The sequence below is a fragment of the Colletotrichum godetiae genome (genome assembly GCF_030913485.1).
Source record: "Colletotrichum godetiae strain CBS 193.32 chromosome Unknown BDP55scaffold_114, whole genome shotgun sequence".
Lineage (NCBI taxonomy): Eukaryota > Fungi > Ascomycota > Sordariomycetes > Glomerellales > Glomerellaceae > Colletotrichum > Colletotrichum godetiae.
In genome coordinates, this window is record NW_026851362.1 from 27075 (window position 1) to 51975 (window position 24901).

General features: G+C 51.6%; 9 protein-coding genes across 9 annotated transcripts; 3 read left to right on the forward strand and 6 right to left on the reverse strand.

The window, feature by feature from the left end:
- Window positions 1–391: 391 nt before the first annotated feature.
- BDP55DRAFT_513502 (ankyrin repeat-containing domain protein) lies at window positions 392–1747 on the reverse strand (the record flags this gene model as incomplete). The annotated part of the gene is made up of 2 exons (XM_060567732.1): window positions 392–1063; window positions 1217–1747. Coding segments are annotated over 2 exons (1203 nt in total), but the record flags the coding sequence as incomplete, so codon positions are not given.
- Window positions 1748–2036: 289 nt separating this feature from the next.
- Window positions 2037–4846, reverse strand: BDP55DRAFT_596875 (uncharacterized protein). Its single transcript, XM_060570999.1, has 2 exons — window positions 4466–4846; window positions 2037–4407 (listed from the first exon to the last, which is right to left on the reverse strand). The coding sequence occupies exons 1-2, from the start codon at window positions 4713–4715 to the stop codon at window positions 2357–2359; spliced, it is 2301 nt and encodes a 766-aa protein (XP_060421659.1). The 5' UTR covers window positions 4716–4846; the 3' UTR covers window positions 2037–2356.
- A 6302-nt stretch (window positions 4847–11148) lies between these two features.
- Window positions 11149–11658, forward strand: BDP55DRAFT_639243 (uncharacterized protein; the record flags this gene model as incomplete). Its single annotated transcript, XM_060573222.1, has 1 exon — window positions 11149–11658. The coding sequence occupies one exon, from the start codon at window positions 11149–11151 to the stop codon at window positions 11656–11658; it is 510 nt and encodes a 169-aa protein (XP_060421660.1).
- A 594-nt stretch (window positions 11659–12252) lies between these two features.
- Window positions 12253–13551, forward strand: BDP55DRAFT_721852 (uncharacterized protein; the record flags this gene model as incomplete). The annotated part of the gene is made up of 5 exons (XM_060578529.1): window positions 12253–12573; window positions 12844–13064; window positions 13095–13208; window positions 13314–13376; window positions 13441–13551. Exons 1-5 carry the CDS (start codon window positions 12366–12368, stop codon window positions 13549–13551), a joined length of 717 nt encoding a protein of 238 aa, XP_060421661.1. The 5' UTR covers window positions 12253–12365.
- A 1775-nt stretch (window positions 13552–15326) lies between these two features.
- BDP55DRAFT_687603 (uncharacterized protein) lies at window positions 15327–16362 on the reverse strand. Its single transcript, XM_060576586.1, has 2 exons — window positions 16338–16362; window positions 15327–16273 (listed from the first exon to the last, which is right to left on the reverse strand). The coding sequence occupies exon 2, from the start codon at window positions 16029–16031 to the stop codon at window positions 15693–15695; it is 339 nt and encodes a 112-aa protein (XP_060421662.1). The 5' UTR covers window positions 16032–16273; window positions 16338–16362; the 3' UTR covers window positions 15327–15692.
- A 1057-nt stretch (window positions 16363–17419) lies between these two features.
- On the forward strand, window positions 17420–18156 carry BDP55DRAFT_55711 (uncharacterized protein). Its single transcript, XM_060569662.1, has one exon. The coding sequence runs from the start codon at window positions 17643–17645 to the stop codon at window positions 17946–17948; it is 306 nt and encodes a 101-aa protein (XP_060421663.1). The 5' UTR covers window positions 17420–17642; the 3' UTR covers window positions 17949–18156.
- Window positions 18157–19066: 910 nt separating this feature from the next.
- Window positions 19067–19228, reverse strand: BDP55DRAFT_518031 (uncharacterized protein; the record flags this gene model as incomplete). Its single annotated transcript, XM_060567755.1, has 1 exon — window positions 19067–19228. A coding segment is annotated over one exon (162 nt), but the record flags the coding sequence as incomplete, so codon positions are not given.
- A 1744-nt stretch (window positions 19229–20972) lies between these two features.
- Window positions 20973–21774, reverse strand: BDP55DRAFT_55737 (uncharacterized protein). Its single transcript, XM_060569689.1, has one exon. It carries the CDS (start codon window positions 21617–21619, stop codon window positions 21086–21088), a length of 534 nt encoding a protein of 177 aa, XP_060421665.1. The 5' UTR covers window positions 21620–21774; the 3' UTR covers window positions 20973–21085.
- Window positions 21682–23952, reverse strand: BDP55DRAFT_568421 (uncharacterized protein; the record flags this gene model as incomplete). The annotated part of the gene is made up of 1 exon (XM_060570683.1): window positions 21682–23952. One exon carries the CDS (start codon window positions 23950–23952, stop codon window positions 21682–21684), a length of 2271 nt encoding a protein of 756 aa, XP_060421666.1.
- Window positions 23953–24901: the final 949 nt, after the last annotated feature.

Genomic DNA, 24901 nt, shown 5'->3' on the forward strand with positions numbered 1-24901 from the left:
CAGCCTGTGAGCGTGCTCCTGGAAATGAGGAAGAAGGTGTGCACATATGGCTCAACAAAGATGGCGGGCTCTATGATTTATACGTTTGCGCGGCTGGAGAACACTTGATGCCTAGTCGGAATAAATGCTATCCGGGACGATGTGCTCCCTACTAAGTAATGTAACCTCTCCTCCCATCAGGGCTGTGATGTCACGTCTATGACTGACAGCTATTTACCTTATCACCGGCTTCGCCTACCAACTTTCTCCCGCCCTCGGTACCATTTTCTCTTACCTTGACAGTCCCGCATCTCTCCCCTTACCACTCCGACCTATCAAACTAACACCACCTCCGTATGGCGCTCTTTCCCTCTGATCGGAAAACCCCTGCGATGACTGGCCCTGGCCTACTCTCCTTCGCATTTCGCAGCATGTTCAAGACGCCCGTCTTCGTCAGACTCACACCGTGCTTCAACATCTCCGTGACGAGACGCACAATCACGCTCGGCGACTCTTGCAAAAACCCTGATGCGGCAGCGTCGCCGCCCCGGGACGCTGCCAAGAAACAGTGCGAATACAACACATGGAATATCTTCAACAGCTTAGGCTCTCGCGTCAACAGGCTGATCACACTCCAGTGGTCTTGTGCGTCTGCAAGCCGCGCCAGCTTGCCGATAATGTCGCACAACACGGCATCGTCCATCTTGGCACCACGCCGCAGCAAGATCGACGCCATCACGGGGTTGCCGTGACATGTGGAAAGTGTCCAATCGAGACTCGTCGCGCCATGCGAGTCGCGCCTGTCAATGTCTACAAGACCCGAAGAGAGCAACATCTCGGCCTCCCAGCGGCGCCTCTCTCGAGCCAGCTTCAGCAAAAGAGGCCCTGTCCAGTTGCAGCGCGCCGATATGCAAACCACTGAGTTTGGGTCAGCGCCCGATTTGAGGAGGAGGTCGATGAGCCGTTGCTTTGCCGATGCCGTCCTGCCATCCGTTTCTTTGACCCGGGCCAGAAGCGCGAGCTCGAGCGGCTTTTGATCGAAGATACGAAGCGCCGGGTCGGCCCCTTCGACCAATCCGTCCAGCTCGCCCGTGGCGTCCGCTCCAGCCTTCAACAGTGCCAGGGCGGCGGAGAACATACCGTCCTCGCACGCCATGCTGAGGGCCGTCATGCGCCAAGTGTCGATCGTCGTAGGCTGGTTCACGTCGACGCCGAACTGCGCCAGCTGGCCTATGACCGTCTCTGGCGACGGAAACAACAGGGAGTGAATCAGCGGCGTGTCCCCGTTGTTGTCGGCCTCGTTCACTTCCATCTCTTTCTCGTCGACAAGATACGCGATGACTTCGGTGAGCCCGGCGGCGGCAGCTTGATGGAGGGCGTTGATGCCGAATTCGGGAGACTCAAGCCGTGCGCCGCGCCGAAGGAGGATCATGGACGTCTTGGCGTCTCCGCTAAGAAGAGAAAGGAAGACGGGAGTCCGTAGCCGACAGTCCGGGACCCCGTCGATATCGGCACCGTGGTCAAGGAGAAATGACACAATGTCAGGGTAGCCTTTCGAAGCGGCCAGGTACAGGGCCGTAACGAGGAAAGGGCTGTATCGATGGGTCTCGGTCATATACATGGTGGCCGGTCTGTTGTAGTCAGAACCGGCTCGGCAGGTATGCCGGAGCGTGGCTAGAGCCACCCGCGTATCTGTGCAGTTGGCAATGGTGTTGAAAACGGCGGAGTATTTTCCCGTTTTCACATCGTTTCTGTAAAGCTTGGGGTTGAAGAACGAATACCAAGTGCGTGAGCATCGCGTGAACCTGGACTGGACGTGGGGTTCGCTGTGGTTGAAGATGTGCCACACCACGTCTACAGTAGAATTCGAAATCGGTTTCCGTATTCTTAGGACAGAAATTCTTCCGCGCACAGATATTTGTAGATCCACTCGCTGACAGGATACATGATATGACCCTGACAGTACTTTCATTGATGATTTCCGCAGTAAAGCTAGAATCTGCTGTTACACTGTGCTTGTGGTTGACCCCATGTTGCATAATCTAGCATCCACAAATGGCGGTGATAATAAAGTGCGGTCTCGGTTTTATACCACTTATTTCCACCTGATTACATACACCTCTCCAGCCCCACCGATCATACGTCATACAGGATCAGCCGCTTTCGCTAATTTCAGATAGCCCCTCAGATTATGATATTCGCTGAGAGCCTGCCGTATACAATGGGGTTATAAGGTAAAAAGTTCCTTAAATTCTCCAAGTATATTTCCCCGCAATATAACTTATTAAGTTAAGAATCGCTGACAAAGCTGGGCAAGGGCTATCTAGGCAGAATTGACTTACACTATAAGGATATCGTGACAAATACTATAGCAGATTCAGTCTACCGAGGCCGTAGAACTAGAGTCCGTCCAAACTTCTAAACTAACGTGTAGGTTATTCTCTATTCTAAGGTTTAAAGGATATGCCGATCCTATAACCTTCCTCTTTGGCGTATGTGTGGAGATGTTAAGAAAACTCAGTGGTCTCTTCCACTCGATATGGTCCTGAGACCTATAGTTGCCCGCGGTCCTGCTGACGTGGAACATATCCCTATTTGTCACACTCAGCTCTAGTGTCTGCCGATGCATCTGCTCCGCCTCATCGTACTTCCCCTGACTTTCAAGCACTCCTGCCAGGTTGTTCATGCTGATAAGTGTGTCGGGATTCTCTGGTCCCAGCACCTTCTCGCTTAGCTCCAGTGTCTGTCGATATATTTGCTCTGCCTCATCGTACTTCCCCTGGCTTCCAAGCACTCGTGCCAGGTTGTTCATGCTGGTAAGTGTGTCGGGATTCTCTGGTCCCAGCACCTTCACGCTCAGCTCTAGTGTCTGTCGATGTATCTGCTCTGCCTCGTCGTACTTCCCCTGGCTTCGAAGCACTCGTGCCAGGTTATCCATGCTGATAAGTGTGTCGGGATTCTCTGGTCCCAGCACCTTCACGCTCAGCTCTAGTGTCTGTCGATGTATCTGCTCTGCCTCGTCGTACTTCCCCTGGCTTCGAAGCACGAGTGCCAGGTTATCCATGCTGATAAGTGTGTCGGGATTCTCTGGTCCCAGCACCTTCACACTCAGCTCTAGTGTCTGTCGATGCATCTGCTCTGCCTGGCCATACTTCCCAAGCAGGTAGTTACCTTCTCCTGCACTAGACAGCAGATCCCATAACGCCCTGTCGTCTGTGCACCAATCTCTTACTTGGAGCGCCGCTTGCGTATGCGGTAAGTAGGCCATCCACACATCTTTATTCCTGTGGTTTGGCCAAGGGAACCTCTCGCAAAGCCAGTAAATCGTCTCTGTCACCTGCTCTTCTTCTTTCCCCTGCTCCCTTAGCCAGTTACGCATCACCAGACGCACAAGTCGATGGATATCAAACCTATCCGCAGTATCCCGCTGCAGAATGAAGGCGTAGGCTATCAGCGTACTTATTGCTTCATCGGCATTCATTTCGTCGTCCGCATCCATTCTGTCCTCTTCGGGGGGCAAAAGAGCTCTTGGAATATCTTTTTCTGCGAGATAACACATGAAACTGAGGTACTTTGCCGCAAGTGTGTTATCTCTAGAGATGTGATCAAAGGAGATCAGCCACGTTGTGGCCACTGGGTTCCGAATATCCCCGTATCGATCTTGGTCATCGAAGTCCTTGCTCAACAGCTTTAACATCTTATCGTTACTAGCCTCGCAATATCCAAGGTATTTGGATATAGTCACGTTTTTGTTAGAAGACATGTAAGCCGATGCCTGTCGTATGGCTAAGGGCAAGTAGGCGAGGTACTCAAGCAATTGTGTCATGCTTTGACTGTCGCTAACCTGGCTCTCATCCAAGCCCTTGCGCAGGAGGTTATTGGCTTCCATTGTATCCATCTCCTCTAGGGGCATAAGGAGACAACGACTGAATCTTGCTGCGGCCTGATGGTTTCGCGTTGTCAGCAGGATAGAGCCCTTCCGACTAGAGGGGAGATAGCTCATTAGCTTGGAGCTTGTAAACAGCAGCTCTGTGTCGTCGGCGTTATCGACGATCAAAAGCCAGCTGTTAGAATTATCACGTTCTAATGTAGCCTTTACCAAGCCTTTGACATCTGCCTGGTCATCTTCAATATCTTGGATGTTGAGCGCCCGGCCGATTTCACGACATGCATTCTCAAACATGACTGTGTTTACAGCCGGAACCCAGAAAACGGAGCAGTCTGGGTGTGCATCGCGAACGCGATAGGCGGCTTCGATCGCGACCTGTGTCTTGCCAATCCCCCCAAGACCCACAATCGCAGTCTTCTGACAAGCGTCTTTGTTGGCACTCGGAGGTATCCGATCCCGGAGGCGCGTCAAGATCGCATCTCTGCCAACGAAGTTTTCGTTTCGTCCAAATGGTACGATGAAGTGGGGTTTCTGATAAGCTGGCAGGTTTTAGACTCTTAGCTTTCAATCGAAATTCATTCTACGCGCTGTACTTACAATCCTCTGCCTTATCTAGATTGCTAGACGTTAGCGGCGGGATGGTGTTAAGCAGCTCTTTAGCGTATGCTGCTGCTGTCGCTGCTGCGTATGGTTGCCACCGCTTGTTCTTGTGCGCGTCTGCATAGTCGCAGATGCCACGAACGACGATACAAGGGAAATTGTTCATCAGACCGGCCGCCTCCATCTCGAAGCACAGGACGCCTCCCAGCTCCTGACTGTATTTATCGCGTGTCTGACCATCCTTCATCACCTGGTTCCCAGATGCAATGTTGCCAAAAAAGAGGACCGGTTTCGTCGTTGCTCGTACGTCCCTATCCACTGCGTCTTCTGGATGACATTTTGCGCATGTAGCTCTGCCGATGTGCGGCGATGATGCATCGTAGAGGATGTCTTCCTGAGGGCCCGGCGACGCAAAATCTGGCTGACTAGAAAGCTGAGACAGATGCTTGAGGACTTGCGTCTTGCGCCGAAGGTCATTAGCGCGGAGCTTGGCTAAAGCGTTGAGAAGGGTCGTGTGTGGCGCATTGAGGCTACCGGTGCGAGCGATGCGACCGTCGGCTCCAGTTTTCCCAAAATCATACTGGATCACTCCGCCGTGCTGCCCTGCCGGCTGGCTGATGACCACGTCGCCGAGCCGGATATCGATGTCGTCTTCGAGATTCGGGACGCCACCGCCGATGCCGACGAGGACGCCGAACCGCAACGACGGGAAACTGGTCTTCATCTGGCTGGCCACCGTGGCTGCTTGGTTCGTGCCCATTTGGCCGGCGGGCAGACAGGCAGCCACGACGTTGTGAACGCCGATTCGGCCGAAGGAGTAGAGATTGGAATCGGCCGGCTGGGACGGTAGGTCGGCGAATTCCTCGTCCATCATCTCGGATGCGGCTGCTAGCTCGATGGGCAGAGCACAGATCCAACCGACGGTAAAGTCGGGGGCGGGGACGGAATTGGCCATATCGCGTCAGATTCAGTGCCGGATGCTAGCAATACGAAACTACGGGACGCAGTGGGATGTAGCAGACAATGTGTTATTGAGCATTCGAGTTTCATGGAACTCCCATGCTCCCGTCAGGACAGCATGTTGCGAACAGAGAGATACGGCCTCAGCCTTGCCATGAGGGGTCAGACATGGTGGCATCGTCGCAGCCTGCAGGACCAAACGCCATCCAAGATAAGCACTAAGTGCTGATGTTTGCGTGATTGGTTGCTGGATGCTCCAAAGTGTGGATATTGGGGTCGGGAAACGAAAACCCCGTTTCTAGTGCAATAGCGGCTGAGAAGAGCTCCATGAATTGCGAGTCGCATAACACTCCAGGACCCCTTCTGTCGATGACCTCAAAGCATTATCTTTGTTTTTGGGCATGCGATGCTATTTGGATTGCCGATCCCCTCCAAATGGCAATGAACCACGAGGTTCGAGATACTCCAGATGCCACTACCATCTAGGCTCGTCAATGACAAGATCGTCGCACGATAGATGGCACTAGCCAAACAATAATATTTTCCAACAGTGGGAACGGGGCTTGAGGCTATGGGCGTAGGACGGCGTGTCTCGGTTCGGCGCGTTTTAATCTTGTTGAAAGGCCCTTGTTCATTAGGATGGGGATGATGATCTTCAGACGATCGAAGGCAGGGTGGGGAAACGTGTACTTTCGAACATCGATTGGTATCACAATATGAGGGGCCATCTAGAATCAGCCAAGCGATAGGATTGGCGAGGTAAGGTGATTGATTGGAGTGGAACAATCAACCTAGCTGATTGGCTGAAGCCACCACTCGACTCCACTGACCAAAGGAGGAATAACTATCTTCCGCGTAACCCACTATTAGCAGTTGCAAACCCGTTCATGTCGCTAACGGACGGAAGCTTCTAGAACGTCGTCTGGCTTGACACCTTCAAGGTTACTCCCTCCCCGAATACGGACCAGCATCGCGTGAAGACGATGCTTCTCCACCAACTCGGAGATCTCCCCAAATCAGTATTTTCATCGACATGTCTTCATCTGCAATGGCGTTCGATATGTCGTTTGACGAATATAACTGGCCAGACTTCGATGCGATAGACGCGGTTCCAGATGTAGGCCATGCCGGAGGCGCTCAACGCATGAACGCTAGCCCTGTGGTACTTGACGTAGAGGATGCTCAGACAGTCTCTCTAAGCCCAACTCCAAGCCACACATCAGCTTTGAATGGCAAACTTCCCTTGCTACAGCTGGCTGACTGGGACGAGAACGAGACCTACGATGAGCAACCGCCAACCTGTATTCATTATTCTATTGAGTGGAAGTTGACAGCAAACAACCGAGTAGTGTCGAAAGATAGCGAACCAGACCTCGTTCTTGCGCCGAATGCCTTTTGCAAAGATACCCTGTACCACAAGCTCGACAAGCTAGTGAAGAAGAAGCTGCCATCCAACAAGTCGTTCAACATAGATGATACCAACGTAATCGTGTCCGTGCGAGATCGCTCCCAACGTGTTCTTGTCAAGCGATTTGACGAGCTCAATATTGACTGGCCTGTCGTGGAGAGACAGCTCAAGGCTTGGAGCCATCTTTTCCGTGCCGGGAGAGAACTCAGGGTTCAGATATCTTTTAACTATCTGGAATCTGGGTCCTCGACAGCTGTGCAGCGAGGCACTAAGCGTGGCTTCTCTTCTATCACGCAGGACAGACTGCAGGAACGAGCAGCTCAGCTCGACGCTGAAGAAAGTTCTACAGGCCAGGCGTCGATCTGGCGGCGGGTCTACGCCTTGATGCGATGTCCTGGGCCGCCATGTAATCTTGGGCCGCACTGCTGGATCGATGTTGGCGCGGGCAAGAAGCATTACAAGCTGAAGTCTCACCATTTTAAGGCCATCGTTCGACACGTAGAGCAGGGCGGTATATTTAACATTCCCGGTGACATGCCCGAGGACATCCGCGACCAGCTGTATGCCGAGGAGCAGCAACACGCAGAACGTCAACGCAAGACCAATCCCCCATCGGCAGCAAATTACCCGCCGATCAACATTACTAACGTAATTCCGGGCTCCTCGCCGCTCGCGTCTCCAGCGGGCGCTGCGACTCCGCTCGCAACCTCGCCTCCTGTCTGCTGCAATGTTGTGTTGGCCTTAGAGATCGCAGGGCCGAGAGATGTGGCCGTGCGATCGTACTGCGAATGGCAGTGCTCGCAGGTGGAGAGCGAGACGCTCAAGAGGGAGTTTCGGAAGGCGTACGGTGTTACCCTTGATCATGGCCTTGATCTTGAGCAGGTGCACCAAGATCAAGAGCCTGACTTTTTTATCGAACAGGGCGTCAAGATCGGCGTAGCGCGACGGTTCGTCCGTGATATCGGAAAGTGGGTTGAAACGTGCGGATGAGCATCGGGGCCATCAGGTATGCTCCTAGAATGGGGCTTCTCTTTCATCTCTTCAAGGCTCTTCAATAAAGATTCCGGCGTTTCGAAAATGACCTCTGGCGCTTGACCTCCGAGCGCCAACCGTCTTCACACACCACTCCAAAAACCCCGCGAAGTCCGCTTCGGGCAGGCCATCGTGCTGTTGATAGTGTCGCTTAATGAAACTCTTGAGCTCTGCAAAATTCTCTTCGATCGGATTGAGGTCGGGAGAGTATGCTGGGAGATAATGGATTATAACACCTGCGTTTGCACAGAGCTCTTGAATCCGTTCAGAGTGATGAAAAGAAGCATTGTCCATGACGATTACGGACTTCGGCTCAGGCCATCTTCCACAGAAAGGGAGGAGCTCCTCAATGAAGCTTTCGAACACCGCACTATCGGTAGTGCCCTGGAAGATACGCGAGTAGATGTTATCGCACCCTGACTCGTCTACAAAGACTAGATGATAGGATCGGAAAGCCGACAACTCGTGGAGGTACAAGTCCCGCAGATCTGCGTTTCGCTCTTGGGCAATGCGTCGGGCCATTTTCTTGCTCCACCCAGCTGAAGCTAAAGCACGACTGATGCTTGAAGCCGTCACTAGGGTCTCGGATTCATCCCAAAGGAACACAATCATCTCACCTTGGTAGAGGTTCGGCTTTTCGATCAGCCGGTCGCACAAAGCACTCAGCATAGGCGGGGTGATGCTCCTGGGACGTCCGACTCCGTTGGGAGGAGCTCTTGTGTTCCCAAAGCATTCGAGATTCGCTCGAATATTACGCACCGTCCGCGCACTACATCCTGCGGCGTCTGCTATGCTATTGTTGGTGAGTTCACCGGAAGATATCGTGTCCCGGATCAGCTCATGCTGTGATGCAGCGATGTTGGGTGCCATGGTGCAACTGTCACCAGGTCATGCTTCGCCTGCATAGAGATATGATTGTACCTAGCAAGATTGTCAGCGGGATATTAGGATTTTGTGGCCGGTGTTCTTGCAAATTGAGGATCATCAACATGAACCTGCGCTCCCGCGCTTCGAGATAGCCTGTCCGGGATGGCACTTTTCGGCGAGCCTGTGATTGAAACCTCCATTGTATTAAGAGATGCTTTGACACTTCCACACGGTACACGTAATAGTAATAAGAATCTAAGCGGAGTCATCGAAGCCAAAATAGGTGATAAATCAGTGCAAACCTGAAGTTTGGTGTCAAACCAAACATCTTGATGCCATACTTCTAGATTAATCAGGGTTGAAGCAGAATCAGGAGGTTGACCCCAGACACATAGTGATCCGCAAACGCACGCATTAACACAGCCAGTTCTGTATATGCAGACAAGGGGACGTAACCAAGAGGCATAAATCGTAGACTACACTCATCGCCGCCGTTTGTGGATGTTGGATTATGCAACAGGGGTCTAATGCACGAACACAGTGTAAAAGCAATTCCTGACTTCGGCTGCGGGTGTCATCAAGAAGGTACCGTCGGGGCCCTGTCAGGTACCCTGTCAGCAAACGGATCCACAAACGTCTGTGCGCAGAAGATTTTCCGTCCAAGAATATGGAAACCAATTTCGATTTCTACTGTAGGGAGATCGACTCTGGATGAATAGACTTCATAGCGAGTGACGTCTGTCGTAGTGAGCGAGACGACGTGACCTGCGACGAAAGCGCGTCATAGCAAGAACGAGAGGCAGTCACGCAGTCACTTGTAGGCTTGGCGGCCTCATATCCAATACAAGAATTCAGATTTCATCCCAAAGGACGGCGCTTCACGCCAGAAGCATCTCATGCATACACTACAGATCCGGAGTTGGCCATCTCGTTCAAGAAAGGTCTTAAGGTCTGTTATCCAGGCGCTACGGTGCTTCCTCTAGTTGTGAAGAAGGTCCCGTTCATCCTCCGGGTGGACAGTACTGTTCTTCGCGAGTGGTCTCTGGTTTTCTGGACACAAGCTGAAGATAGCTTCAGAATGTGAGGCTAGTTGAAAAGATTCTAATGGCTCCGGTCTGGGTGGACGAGGATGTCAAGCGTACAAGTGGTGTCACGTCGGCTTTGGACGCTCAGCCCCCACAAGACCGATGGAACCCAAATAGGCCTTCACCATACCTCTTATATTGTCAGTGTCCGGAGATTTTCATCTGCGGACTCACCTGGCTTTCTGCTACGTGCACCTCCTACGTGCACCTCCAGCAAGCACTAACACACTTGCATGCACTACTACATCGCATACCCGCGGGATTCACGTCAGGTTCCGTCCAATAGCCCGTGTCGACGGCTGGGGGCCGCAATGACGCATTTTCAAAAACGTGATTAAGGGTCTCTTTGTACCGAAATGCCTTTATCTTGTGGAATCCGTTTCCAACTCTGACCCCAATACCTAGAGGTCTAGATCCAGGGAGCCGCTGCCACTTTCTTGTTGCAGGTCATATCTGGCGTCGAAACAAGGATCTTGCTTGCCGGCTAGCCCATCTATAGCTTCCGCTTTTGGCCCTCACTAGATGTCGGTTCCGGCTCGACTCTCTAGACATACACCGTTTATGTTACAGTGCCGAACACCCTATCTTCTGAGTTGCTTATGACACAAAATCTGCGCCATATCCTGCGTCAGAACCGGCGTTGTCCCCAGCCACACGACGAGGATCCTGCTTCCTTATTACTCTATCTGTGAAATCTAGATCTGGCCTTTCGTAACCCGAATAGGGTTTTAACCCATATACCCTGTCCATACGATCCATCAGATATTGTTGAGGAGTTCTTTGCGGCTGGTCTGCCTAGAAACGCAACTAGGACCTCGTCAATATCTAGGATGAAAGATGCTGCTCACCTGAGGAGCCTGCTTCGGCTCTGAAGATGGGCTGTCCCCGGCCCACAACAACCGCCCTGCTTCGCCATGTACCCTGTTCGCAGGTTTAGTTCTGCTCTCAGCCTACGTTTGTAACGTTGGCATCCGAATGCTCACTTCGACCAGCCTTATCCGCGCGGCGTGAAGCGAAGGCCATCAACAGCTGGTTTTTTCTGCCCTCCGAATCTTCAACTCTGGCATCATCCAGCTTCTGCACTACCGCCATGCGTGGGGCAGCTTCACTTGACCTGGCTTTCGGAGCGATCAGACGAGCCGTACGGCTGCACGCGGTAGCTTCCATCTCTGGCTCTGCTCGCTGGCTTCAGACACTTTGATCCCAACAGACACGCTCCACAGGGGTTTTGGGGAGTGATGATACGCAGCACCTACAGCACATTTATTCTCCTGGCGCTTGTGAGTGGGAAGCAGTATGTGCACACTCGTGACATGTAGGTCTCAAACATGCCGCAGTCAACATTTGGTGCGAAGAAATCATCCACACGCATCATGGGTTCAAAGCTTCACTCAGTATTCTCACCTTTGAGAACCACCCCATCAAGTGAAATGCTTCACAGACAGATGCTTCCAGATGAACATGTGTCGACCTTCCTCCTCTGCGACTCCGACGAGGAGAGCGACAGTATCAGGAAGGAAAGGAGAATTGCACAAGATGGTTCGCATCAAGGAACGAGCTTTGCAACCAGCATAACGTCTCCAGACATCGCGGCTGGTATCAAGATCGCCTGCTCTGCAGCGGCTCGACATCATGAACCAACCAAGAAGAGCGAGGCAATGTCCTCGTACAGAGTGGCACACGTCTTCGGGAAAGTCTCCGCAGAACGCTCGCTCAATCTCAGGACAGCCAGCCGCGATGGCGCGATTACCATTAATTCTTTCGACTGGAATTCGAATGATCCTTACGCGGGGTCTGCCGAGTGCGGTATCCCCAGACCAGACTCACCAACCATATGAGGGTATTGTGGTTGCTGTAGTTGTATCGCCAGATCTCCTTATGATAGACACGCATCGAGGCGCGCCATGAAGAGTAAGACAAAATCAAGTGGTTGGCGGAAGGCTGTTCTATGGGCCCGTATATGAGAATGGAAACTTCTCGTGAGGATCGCAGACTCGTCGACATGTGAATTCTGACATTAGCAACTTCACGCACGACTGTGGTGATGAGGGAAGATGTTTATAATCGTTGAATCCTGTCTGGCTTCTCGAAGGCTCATAGTCTGGTTCGCCAGGCTCATGATGCATCACATACACACCGATTTAGAATCTATCCGTACGATCCGTGGTGGACATATAAATGATACAGTATTAGATTTTCTGGCTAGTCGATTTGTATGTGTGCCAGCACGAGCTTATGCGTCATCTTTTGTGCCTTCCGCTCATCTTTGCTAGTCCCGGGCTGTCGCCATGCGTTGCATTGTTTGATTATATCTTTGAATTATACAATACAGCACATACATATGCTGCTTAGATAAGTTCTTCCTTTTCGAAACGGCCGGTGCAAACACCATGAGTGCGGATATATGAGCTTGGTTAGCAATTTCAGCAGCCGTGTAACTCACATCAGACGACAAAAAGTCCGAGTTATGCCTCTTCCGCTTTCGTCGACGGCTCCAATCAAAGTCGCTCTCGCCTCCAAATGATGGCAAGCTTCCTCGCGTCGTATGGTCAGAGACGAAAAGCTCATCATTGTGCTGCTTCAAGTGGACTCTTTTGTCTACGCTCTGTCCGTTCAGCAACAAAGTGCGTATAACTGTCTGGCACATGCAATTGGTCCTAAACCAACGGTTCTTGCTTCCTGTTCTACCTCTCGGATAGCTGTCGGATCCCGTCATTCGGGCTACCCGCGTCCAAATCTACGTGCTAACATCCGTAAGTGGTGACTCCACGTTCTTCCCGCTAGCAGATGCATCAAAAGCCGATTTTGGCTGCCCTCACCAAAAAAGCTGCGACAAATTTTAGGAACTAGCAATCACAGAACAGACTCAGATGCGGCTCCACTGCCACCTGGTGCCTACTAACGCGTTCGTGCGGTATGCTTGCTTGAAAAGGGATGCATTGGGCAGAGTAGAACGACAAGATGATGATGAATCAGACTCATTTTTTACTTTATGGTACGTCAACAATACAGTACTGTCACAGTCCGTACCCAACAAATCATGGCTTCTCGTCAGCAGCAGCCAAAGAAAAGGGATAGAACCAACGAGAACTGCGATAAAACGGTCAAAAACTTCATGTGGCGTTGTGAGCAGATACGACGACGGTACGGGGCCGACGTGTACGTCCAAGTCCGCTTCAAAAGCAGGTTATATGAATACACGTCTTCCAATGAGCACAATTTCCCCAAATCTCGCGCTGAATTGGTAAGTTTAATCACATCATAACCCTTTAAGGCTACCTCTAAGGCTAAGGTTTGGAAGAAAACGATCTACCCGGTTCCGGTGACAAGATCACCACTGGACTATGCGGAAAGAAGATCTCGAAGCGACGCCAAAGGTCAATCTGACGTGGGTAGTGGTTGAGTGCGACAATGTATTGTAGCTACTCGGCGGACGATCGTAGTTGTAATGATGCCCATTTTATTTGTACAGCTACTGCATTGTCCGAATTAGTGCATATACTTGGTGTCGCTTTCCTCAACTCCCCTGATTTTTGCCATGTCTTTGGAAAAGCCAGTGCGTAATATAATTACCGCCCTTCAAACTGGCTTGTTGCTTTATGTTTCTGTCGTTGTCGTAGTCTTCCAAAGTCAAAATAACTCTTCCTCTCCATGAGACTTTCGTCATCTCGTTACTACGTACGACTGCGTTGCAGAAGGTGGACAGCGATGGCGACATTGACGAGCCTTGAGGTACCCGTATTTGAGGCGGCGCTCGCACCGCGGACTCGTACCCGCCACCTAGTCAATTTGCTGTTCACCCACAATCACAAAGGTGATCGGAGACCGTTCTCGCCTTCGGTCTTCAGAGTAGCCTTTAGTTCTACATTGAATGATCTATTTTGTTGGTTCCACATTACTTCGCGGTTGAAATGAAAACATAAATGAAGACCCAGTCGCCCATTCATTAGCCGAGACATACTAGCGATTGATCCAGACGAGTATTTCAGCTGAGTCTCTATGAATTATATGAGCACGGGGGTCTTGGAGTCCTCAGGGACAATGTAGTCCAATCCGAAGAAATCTCTACATACATACATACATACATACATACATACATACATACATACATAGTTTATTACGCCCCGACTGAGCTATTCAGGGCTCGCACGATCATCTACATACTCTCCACACTCGTTCATATCCTTGCCTTCCAGAAGCCCATATAAGTCTTGTTCGTCTACGTACGTGTCTGCTTCAGTTTTACATGCCAATGCTGCGGTTGATCGTGGGGTTAGTAACAGGCCATCTCGGAGTTATTTCTCAAAGTGTTCGACGTCCTATCGTCGGCGGCTGAAGCTAGTCTTGCTGTCGATGGCACGAGGGTGCGTGGAGGTGTCTCCGATTAATTTGATGATGTTAGTTGCGTGTGGTTTCGCTCCTGGTTGATCTGTGCATCTAGCCTCTCCGTGCTCATGGCGAACTCGATCGTTTCTTTGACAACTTCTACGCTCGGCGACCAATCCTTTGGGTCGGACGCGCCCTTTCCTCTGAAAAAGTATGACAGGTTTCCTCCGCGTTCTTTCCTGTTGGAGCATCCGCGTCCGCTGCTCCGTCCACTGCGTGCATCGGAAGAGGAAGTGCTCTACTTTTTCTGCCGATTGCCCGCAGGCGCATTGCACCGAGGCGGTTGCGCCGATCTGGTACAGGTACCAATTTAGTCTTGCCATTCCGGTGCGTAGTTGCGCTAGAATGCTGGCTTCTTTCCAGGTCAGGTCGTCATACAGCTTGCGTATGTGGTTTTCCGGCAAAGCTATGTCGATCTTCTTCGAATGTGCTCCTACGTTGTCCGGCAAAGCTCCGTACTCCGTCGCACGCTCTGTAAAGCGATCCTGAGTGCCGTCGAGTAGGCTCGGCCGGTCGTTTCTGTGGTGTCCTTCGCTTTGGTACTTTCCATTGCTATTACTTTGGCCGCTTGCGCCAAGTCTGAATCTATCGCTGACGGAAGCCAGAAGACAGTGACTCTGTTGCCTCGTCTCTGCAGAGCTTGCATGCAGTCGTATAGTTTTCGAATCTCTCGTTGGCCTGATTCCTGCCGCGGGCTGCGCATCACCGACACTGCCGCTTTGGTGCGGGTAAATACGTGGATAGCCCGGTACTTGAGTCTTTCAGTAAGAGACTTGACCGCTACAGTCAGTGCCGCTAGCTCTGCTACGTACGGGTTCTGCTCCGTTCTCTGACCGAACGTACACGAGGCCGTCACCATCAACTGGAAGGGTGATGGAAATCGTCTTAAGGCCACCGCCCGCAGACGTCGAAGCGGATGGGGCTTGGGAAGGCTTCGCATCCGCACCCAGAACGTCGTTGATTTTCTGTCGTATCTCTCTTGCGCCGATTGTATGCTTGCCTCCGCTTCAGCGACCGCCGTGGCCACTGTGTTGAAGGTTCCCACGATCGCTTGGGCGCCAATCCTCTGCACTTGGTCGATCACCTTCATCTGCGCTGCTCGACATCTGTATCTCCAGACGTTCGACGCGTAGTCCATCGTCGGTGCTACGGCCGCGACGAAAAGCTGCCTGGCCGTCGCCGGTGACAGGCCTTTGAGCCGCCTGAGTCCCAGCACGGCCTCCAGCCCTTTTGTCGTCGCGTCTGCGATGTGCTTTTCGAAACGAAGTTTCGTGTCCATCGTCACCCCCAATACTTTGACGTGGTCCTTTGCTCGGACAGTGTCCATTCGCATTGCTAAACTGTCCAGACTTACCGCGCAGAGCCGAACAGCCAAGGAGATGATTTCCAAAGCTATCGTTCTTCTCTCCTCAAGGCTCTGCTCAGCAATTTCACCGAAAGAAGCCGGAGAGGCCACTGGAGGTGACATAGTAGGAGATGTGACAGGCTAGACCCGATCAGTGGATCCGGGCTGAAAGCCCGGATTCTGCCACGAGTGCTGGGCTTTGGATAGGCATGCGTGGCCGGTCTTTGCGCAGTCCCGGCATGCAGCACCCGTGTTTTCGCCATTAAAACCATCGTGACAACCTTCGCGCATGGCCAGACAGAGTCTACATTGTATTTTGAGAGGCATACTCATGGCCGGGGGCCTTGGTGGCGCGTGTGAAGTATTTCTGGCACGGGAAATTGCGTGGTGAGTCACGAGGCGGAGTTTTTTCCGACTTGTTTTTCTTCTGTCGGATGGCAGGTCAACAGTCCTGAGTTCGAAAGTTGATCTCCTGAACATACGGTGATCTTCGCTGTAGGCTTGCCCGTGGCGGATTAAGTCAACAGGCCACCCGTCTTGATTGCGGCGTTGCGAATTCGCTGCGGATCCGTAGCGTTTTACTGCGGCAGGCCACTCACCAAGCCACGCCTCACCGTGCGCTGATGATTCGGACCATATCTCTCGAGAACACTATGATGAAGTGTTTATTTGTACTGTTGTGTGGGAGAGAAAAAACAAAGAAGGGGAGACTTAGTTGTGGTCTATACTGTTAGGGGCGTGCTCTGATCATTTGATGGCTAGCATTCATGTGGTAATAGCACCTACCTAACCCATCATTTCACAGCTGAGGTGTATGACATGGAAATTGCAATCCATCCCGTGCGATCCCGCTGCTAGCCCGCAGTACATCAAACATTGCGTTTCCATGTACCGGATGACTAAGAGTAACATGATCTAAGCCCAAAACGAAATGGCAAGGGGGTTTTGCAACAGTGCCCCCTATCGCCCACCGTACTCGTGCGTAAACAGCTTTATCTCTGCACGCAATGTATGTACAGAGCGCACGTGAGTTACGGTGCAACGACGCCTCTTTTTGGGGGTTTAGTTCGTGGAAAGGACGCCATCGACGACGGGGATCACCAGCTGACAAGGATGCTGGGGATTGCTCAGCGACACAGCAAGATCCGTTCTGCGCTACAGGCTGGCCTAAACACTTTACTACCACTGTCCACCCTTCGAGAGACTGAATGCACACCTTACCAACCACATCAATCAAAGACATCATGAGCCGTACAAGAAATGCCGAGGAGTTGGCCAAGTTTCTGCAGAAGAACGTGCTGACGGAGAACAAGAACGCGCCGTGGCGGCAGAGCAACAAACCCAGCCTACTTCACTCAACGAATACATACCTGCCTGTCATTCCCTGGCTTCTGTCAAACTCACCGTCGAAACAGACCGTAGACCGACCTCCAAGGGCTCCATCACAATTCCGCGAAACAGGTTGTGCCCCACCAATCTCCGCCTATAGCTCGACTTCGCACCAACAGAGCATCGCCTTCGGCACCCCCTACTACACTCCCTTGCCGACCGACGCTGTTTCCAGAGCACATCGTTCCTGTCCGGCCGAGAAAGCAGGATCGCGAAGCGTAAGACCACTGACGAGAAGGCCGTCGAGTGCTTTCTGAAATATAGCGTCGAGGGCCCCGTTAATCATGGATGAGCTCAAGAAGGCAAAATAAGTCCAAAGTGCGTTCGATTTAGTCAACGGACTTTTCTATGAGAACCACCCGCATGCGCTCAGCGACGCAGCGGCGGAGGTCGTCGAACGCGAATCCCATCGACACCTCCCTCCACAACGCACAATAGCAAGTCAATCTCCAACAGTTACGGACCGTTAGATCTGCGTCTGCCGAACCGAAGACGATGACGACTCGAGCAGCTCGTCGATGCTCTATATTCCCGAGTATAAATCACTGCGTCAACTTCCTGCGCAGCACCTGTGCTCGATGAATACACACGAGGAAGTGGTAGACCGGAAGACAATATCAACATCAATTGACCCAGACGCGCGGTTTCAGTATCACGAGGAGAGGCTCACCGCAGCCGCCATCACACGCAGACCTGTCACTAATGATCGAAGGCTTGCTTGAGCACGGTCTATTGACGACGGGTGAGGCGATCGTGTTTGTGAGGCTTGACTGGCGCGAGTCCGAGACGCTTTCCTTTCATTTAGCGGAGCCTTCTGCAGAGGTGGAAGCCTACGTCAAGCATGCCGACTTTCGTACGGCAGCTGCTCAATACTTGGCCTCTAGTTTGATTGCTCTCGGCGTACCAGGTGAGAGGCATGAGTGCCGCCATCCCCATAGCATGAGCAACCCAGCACAACTTTACGGTACGAAACGCCCCCTCCCGCAGACAGCCGGAATACAAGCGTGAAGCTTTGGGCGAGTACTGGCAAGGCTCGACATCACTTCTTAGAATGCAGGTAGATGGCTTTAAATTCCTGAAGGTGCAAGTGAACCGCTGTGTTTCAAAGCGCTCCCTGTCAACTCCAGAGCTCGCCCTTTAGCTTTTCCGGAACAGCCTCTTTCGCAACATATGAAGGGTACACTTTAATATTTGACGTCTTTATGGCTTTCTCATAGATCGTAATGCAAAACTTGCCTTAGTTCTCTTAGATAGCCTTGTATAGTTGTACTAAGACCGCAGCTAATTTGTGAAGGTCGAGTTGGTGTGTTTCCTCCTAACTTGCGAACTGAGCTGCTATGTTGGTGATATTTAGTTTTTTAAAGGTTCTGTTTGTGTGCTGTCTGAGGATAAGTTAGGGCGTTCTGCCGAACTAAAGTTGCGGTATGTATGTCCCCGAGCTTTTGCGCCTGGCTGCTATCTTGATTTCTGTAGTATTTGCTTGGGCCATCGGTACTTTTTATGTTAGTTGTTGGCTGGCAGAAGCATTTCTTCCTTGGCTATTATCGGTCTGTAATCGACTCATTGCGCATGCCAACGATTGTAAAGTACCGCCCTCCTCGACCTTTCGCTAGTAGTATGCATCTACCTCAAAACGCACGACATACGTAAGATCTTTTAGCTAGTATTAAAGAGCCTAGTGATATACTATACTGTCTTTTAGCCTAGGCGGGTATTAAGTAAGGGTATGCTCGAAATTCCTGCCCTACTTAGAATTCTGTAAACCGTTGATTCGCTTATTAACGGTCTTTTTATAATGCTTGATAATTAGTATGTGGTAAATAAGGTATAGATTGATTTGAAAGCTATTTTGTCGCTACCTTTAATAGAAATTAAGAAGCTTTTTAAGATTATTTTAATTTATTAAGATGTTAACTTTGTTAAAGCGGAATAACGGGTTTATTAATACTGTAATGCGAAATAGCGGTTTAAAAGAGTATTTAGGAATATATGCCGTATTGTTATTTATCGAGTGCGTAGCCTAGGCTTGAGGTACCGTGATTGGTAAGGAAACCTCCCGCAAGATCGCTATAAAGCCTATTGATAGTTAATTATGTAGTATTGTCCCTAGGTACTTAAGGCTCATCGGGTATATGAATCTTCAGATCCTGGCTAGCTTTCCAATTATAGCTACAAACCAGCTCGTAACCTGTTGCGCTGGATACCATGGAGTCCGATGGCTCCACAGGATGCTTGACACAGTGAATCACCCGGCTGTCCATCACGGTCTCCCACATCCACGCGTCACGCCCGGGGCAAGTGGGACCCGGGTGGTATTTCCCCGCCTCTCCTTTCCGTGGGTGTTCGTTCTTATCCATCTGATGGTAACCCGGATCTGTGGGCAGAAAAGACTGTGGTCTGCTGGGTGAAAAGTACACCGTGCGCAATAACGATGCAGCTAGAGTTGTGAACCAGGTGTGGTGAGGATGGACGTCGTATGTGAAAGATCTGAGGATGGCAGCGTGAAACGAACGGTCGCCGCCCAGATTTAGGCGTTGCTGCTTTGGATGCCAAGAGTCGGTACTCAGATTGCTAGCGTCATCTGGCTTTGAAACTGGGGCCCGTGGGGCCGGCCCCCTGCGGCACCCTGCAGCACATTGAGGGGCGAACGTACGGTATGCCACCAGCGTCATTTCTAATGGATTTTAATGCTGGGTAAAGCAGGCTTAAGCATGCAAAGCGCCTTGGAAGAGCACGTCCTTCCGCTCTATTGGTATCTAGTCCCTAATTCAGATGCCTTTAGGTTCTATCGTCGTTCGGTAGATGCGTTCTCGCCAAAGCCTCATCACGGTACATGAAAAAGCATTTGTCAAGGTCGGTATACTCCATACGCAGATGCGGGTGGAGTAGACACGAGCAAATTGAGACACCAGTGATCAGTAAGCAAAGCACCGTAAACGCTACATCGTGCCTTGACACAGATGTTCAGTCCAAGGCCAAGTAGACTTCATGCTAGATGTGGTCCGTTGTCGTGATCATGACGGAATTAGCAGAGGGCTCCGTCTGGGACTTACGATGGTTGTATGTGTAAGTTGAACTCCTGGCCATGCATTTGCGGGCAGTGACCCACTGGCCTGGGCAACTCGACTGGCTGAAGCCCACCTTGTTCAGGTCGGAGTACCTCTGCTTAGATAATCGACCAAATGCGCCACAGATACTTGACAGGGGTTTTTACTTTGGCCTGATACCATAGTAGTCAATTGGCATGAGGGACGCGAATGGAGCCCAATGAGCCACTGAGACAATGTTGTGAAGAAGAACAGAGCCTGCGTTTGGCCGAATCGGTCGAAATGAGGATCACGGATATATGACAAACGATCTAAACAGAGAAACGTCTCCTCAAACGGTTGGAAGGCGGGCGGGCAGAAAAGCACGGCTGGGAGCGGCAGAAAATCAATGTCAGGGGGGCAGAATCCGGAATTGGGAAGGCGGATAGATCTAGACGGCCGGCAGAAACACGCGGCAGAATCCTAAGAAGGAACGGCAGAAGCAGAGTTCGAGCTGGCAGAATAAAACCGGGGCGGCAGAATCCTAAGAAGGAACAGCAGAAGCAGAGTTCGAGCTGGCAGAATAAAACCGGGGCGGCAGAATGCATCGAAGCTCGCTGATAGGTGTAGTAACCCATGCAGATAGCAGAATCAGACTGGGTATGGCAGAAACGCTGAATGGGGAATCAGATCCGCGAGGACGGCAGAAACATAAGTGGGGTCGAACTGCTTTGGGAGTGGCAGAATCAATTTGGAGCGGGGAAAATTGAGTGCCCGTCAAAGTTGACAGAGCCCTTTTCCCGTCCCTGGTAGTGCACGTTCGGACAATGCGAAATGATTGCGATGACCGCTTTGGCGGATTTCCGAGAGAACTCTTACATGCGCGTTGCATATCATGTAGGCCTCAGGGGTTGAAGGCCGTGAGGGTAGACGGGACTGGATAGCCCAGGGATTGCTACGTAGCGATGTCCTCTTCTGTCTATGCTTCACGCTCCAGTGAGATGGTGCAGGGTATTAGGACGGCATCCATCTCTGCAGAATCCGATTCTCACTGATTGCTAGTGCTTCATCGGAGAGTCGATCTTGTACAGTGCTTCTTTTGAGGCCTTGATTACTTAGCTACTGTCGAACCTCACGCAGAACAGCCAACATTCCTTCACTTGCGCAGTCCTCCAGAACCCGAAGTAGACCCCGTATACTTTCGACTTCCTCTGTTCGCTGTAGCTCGTTACGAGCAAGTCGTATGATAAGTCCTTGATGGTTTGGCTGCTCCTCAATGCAAACTGCCGCAATCTCCGCAAATCCTTCGGACCTTTGAGGCAGAAAAGCCACATGGCCGGCCAGTTGAATCCCGTCTTCAAGTCGCAGAATATGGTTCGAGGATTGGGAACCTCCCCGGTATCGATGCCGGTACCGGTGGAGAGCCTGCCCGGAATCTCTATGGCGTTCGCATGATAACGCCGAATACAATAGGACAAAGGCTATTGGCTGATTGTATATCAACCAACACACCAATGCAAGTGCAACCCCCTGGTAGAATGAGGTAGTTGCGTTTGCATGTGCATGTTTGCAGCCGGTGAGAGGGTTGCATTTGCAACGGTTTGCCAAGATTAGACGCTTCGTGAGCTGTCTTCTCATTACCATTCCCGGCATTCACAGACATGGAAGCTAACAAGAACCTAGAACGGTTCTTTGGAATCCTCAAGCAAAAAATCTTACACCTTCCTGGCCACATTGACGGCTATCTCCCGCTGTCTGGCGTCCACATATCTCAACATGTGACACACCACGGAGTCTAGCTCTTTCGCAAATCTTTCGCACCCTTGGCTGTCTGATGCAGTTGATTTCCCCAATATCCCCCGCTTCCTCTTCTTGTTTTGACGGTCCGAACTGAGCAAACCGAGAGGTAAGCGGCGACTGAATTGCGCCCGCTCAAAGTCCACCACCACAATACTTTGACCTGCTATACTTTCATTGCGTAAGACATTGCGTAATTTTGCGTCGCCATGAAGAACACCTAATTGATGTAGGTTCTTATACGCCCGGGTAACTGCGTCAATATCTGCGTTGGTTGCTTGATTGGTAGAGTCAAACAGAGGTTTTCCGGCCCAACTGAGAAACAAGACATGCTTGTATACGCCACTGTCGTAGTACAACGGCAGGGTTAAATCAGTCCGCCCCAAGCAAACGGGAACATATTTTCCCTGAATCAAGCGGAGTTTATCGTACATCTTGTTCTCACGGCGAAGTCGGGCCAGGTCGAGTGTCTCAACGCCTTTGGCGACAAGAGTGTAGCCATGGGAGGACATCCTGACCTTAAAGAGTGTGCCGATGGAGCCGGACAGGTGAAGTGGTATGATGTCAGAATCACAACCACGGTCTTCGGCTAGTTGAGTACGAATGAGTCGGAGGAAATCCAGTCGGTTTAAGTGCTGATGTCCGTGATCCTGGAAATTTGGGCAGCATTCATCCGGGGGCCAGCCGTTCGCTAATCCGAGCAGACATTGCGGCGTACAGAACTGACGATCCTTTATGTTCATCTGCTTCCCTTGGCTATAATGGCGGTTTTCCTGTATCTGTCTACCGGCCGAGCCCGCACTCGACTTCGTGAGAACCTTTTCGCCACCGAGAATCGATCTTGTCGGCGTGGGTGAAGGAGGAATCCCTTCTTCATCGTCACCGCTATCTTCTCGCTGCTTCGCGTTGCTGTCGAATCGCTTGCACCGAGACCGTGTCCCAATCGGCGAGCGCTTGAACCCTCGCCAGCGTTGGGGCTTGTACGGAGAGGCGCGCGCTTCCTTGCCCTTACGTACTGTTTCGGGAATGTTTCTTAGCACGTCGTCGTACTCTACAGCCCAGGTGTCGAGATCCGCGGCAGTATCGTGCCATGACATTGGAGGCGGTTCGGCGCGCAGAGCCTGAAGAATAAAGGCAAAGACCTGCGCAACAGCTGTGCCATGGAGCCTGTTCTCGTCGTCATCATCAAGAACGTCCAGGTTCGGCACACGCACAGAATAGTATACGATGGTAGGATCATTCGGAATGTGTAGGAAGACGAATGCCTCTCCTGTGCACACATATCCATACTGGATGCCTTTGCCGATCATGTACGAGAAGAGCTGGGTCACAACAGCGGCAACGAGCGATCTCGATGCAAACGCAAACCCCTCGCCGTCCTTATTTATTACGTCGCGTTCCGGTCTAATCTCCGACTCCAGACCGGTGACGACCTCGTCGCGTCGCAACTTATGCGGTGCCTTGTACTCGATCGCCACGGCCGGGATGTTTCGGCCGTCGGAGGTGCGGTAAATGCAGAACTGATCTGCCCGGTTGCCCTTGCCTCTAGCTCTGCGTCGGGGCTTGCGGCTCGGTAGTCTCGAGGCTGTTGCCGCGGCATCGGGGTCATCCCTTTCGATAGACATATGATCGAGAGCTTCAGAAAGGGCTTCGTCTGTCTGTCCGAGATTGGTGTGACTCTCGAAAGTCACGGTCCCTTGTAAGCCGATATCACTTCGGAGTCGCGTGTTGCTATACGCCTCACCGACGAGCTTCTGAACCGCGTTCTCGACAGTATCGCGCTGAAAGTTCCGGAGACCAGTCTCGCTGCTGATCGGGCTGATCAGAGACATGACGTAGTCCAATTGATGTGGCGATGGGAACACAGGTCTCGAAGCGAATGAGCGGGAATTCGAGAGTTGATCCCATATCTCCTCTTGACTCGCCGCGAAGTCATCCCATGGAACGATTCGTCGAGGGAAAATTCGGCCGGTCGGGTTCGTCGTATCACCTTGCGTAGTCAAGGTACGGTCGGTCACCACCTGAATGGCGAGGCTGAGTGAGTGACAAGATGCTAGATACTTTCGAAGTGTCTGTGGTTGTGACGCCTTCGTGAGTTCTTCAGCCTCCTCTCGTCGGCGTTGTTCTTCCTCTCGTCGGCGCTGCTCTTCCTGAAGCTGTTCTCGTAGTTTTGCGATTTCATCTTCCATTGCAACTCGGCATATGTGTGACAGGAACAAAGCAACCAATGAAACCAACCCTTGAGTCTCGACAACCTGAATTGTCTGGATGTATTTCGTCACGTTTGATCCAGGTCGCTCCGACAACAATTGCGCCGCAAACACAAAGTCACGTGATGGAGACACGGTAAGCTGACTAAACCTGTCCCTTACCTTCGGGCGGCACCAGTGGTCCAGGACAGTAACCGAGGTGAGTAGCCGATTTGAGTAGGCAGAATACCGCCCAAGTACATACGTACGCAGGACGGTGCCTAAGCTGATGTGCGGGCGCGGAACTGTGCCCAAGCAAGTGTATTCGCAATGGGTCCTGCGGGACATCATTGTGCCTTTGCCCCAGAGCCTCTCCACTGCGAACCATGAGAACGTCTAGAGCGCAGCACTTGCCACGCAGTCCACCGTCGGGCTCTTTCTGCTTGTCGAGTGCGAGTAATTCAATTGCCAGCATTCCCCATTCGTCATCTCGCACGACCAGCGACTTGCCGGAATTCACTGTCACTACGCTGTGGTATCTCTGGCTCTCGATTTTGTTGAGCTTAACGATGAGAAGTGGGCAGAGTGTCGATTCGTGATGGCATCTATACCTTTGTATGCTAAAGTACTTCACAAGGATTTGATCTTCCATTGGTCAGTTGCCGTCTTAAGTCCGATTTGAAGTCATTTCGCTTCCCGAACCTGGCCTGAGTTTGAGTGTCGACTCTCGCAATCAGATCGGCCCTGTTCTGACGGATGGACGTCACGGGACAACGAGAGCACGTACTAGAACAACTCCTAATCACTGTGGGAATGCTGTGGGTAGAAGCAGGAGCGCATAAACCTTTACTCCTAAGAATAGACAAGAGCCAAGGTGCCGAGATGGCAAAAAGCTGTTCGCCCAATCACCATAGAGGGCGTATCGCTTCGCGTGAACTTCAGACCAACG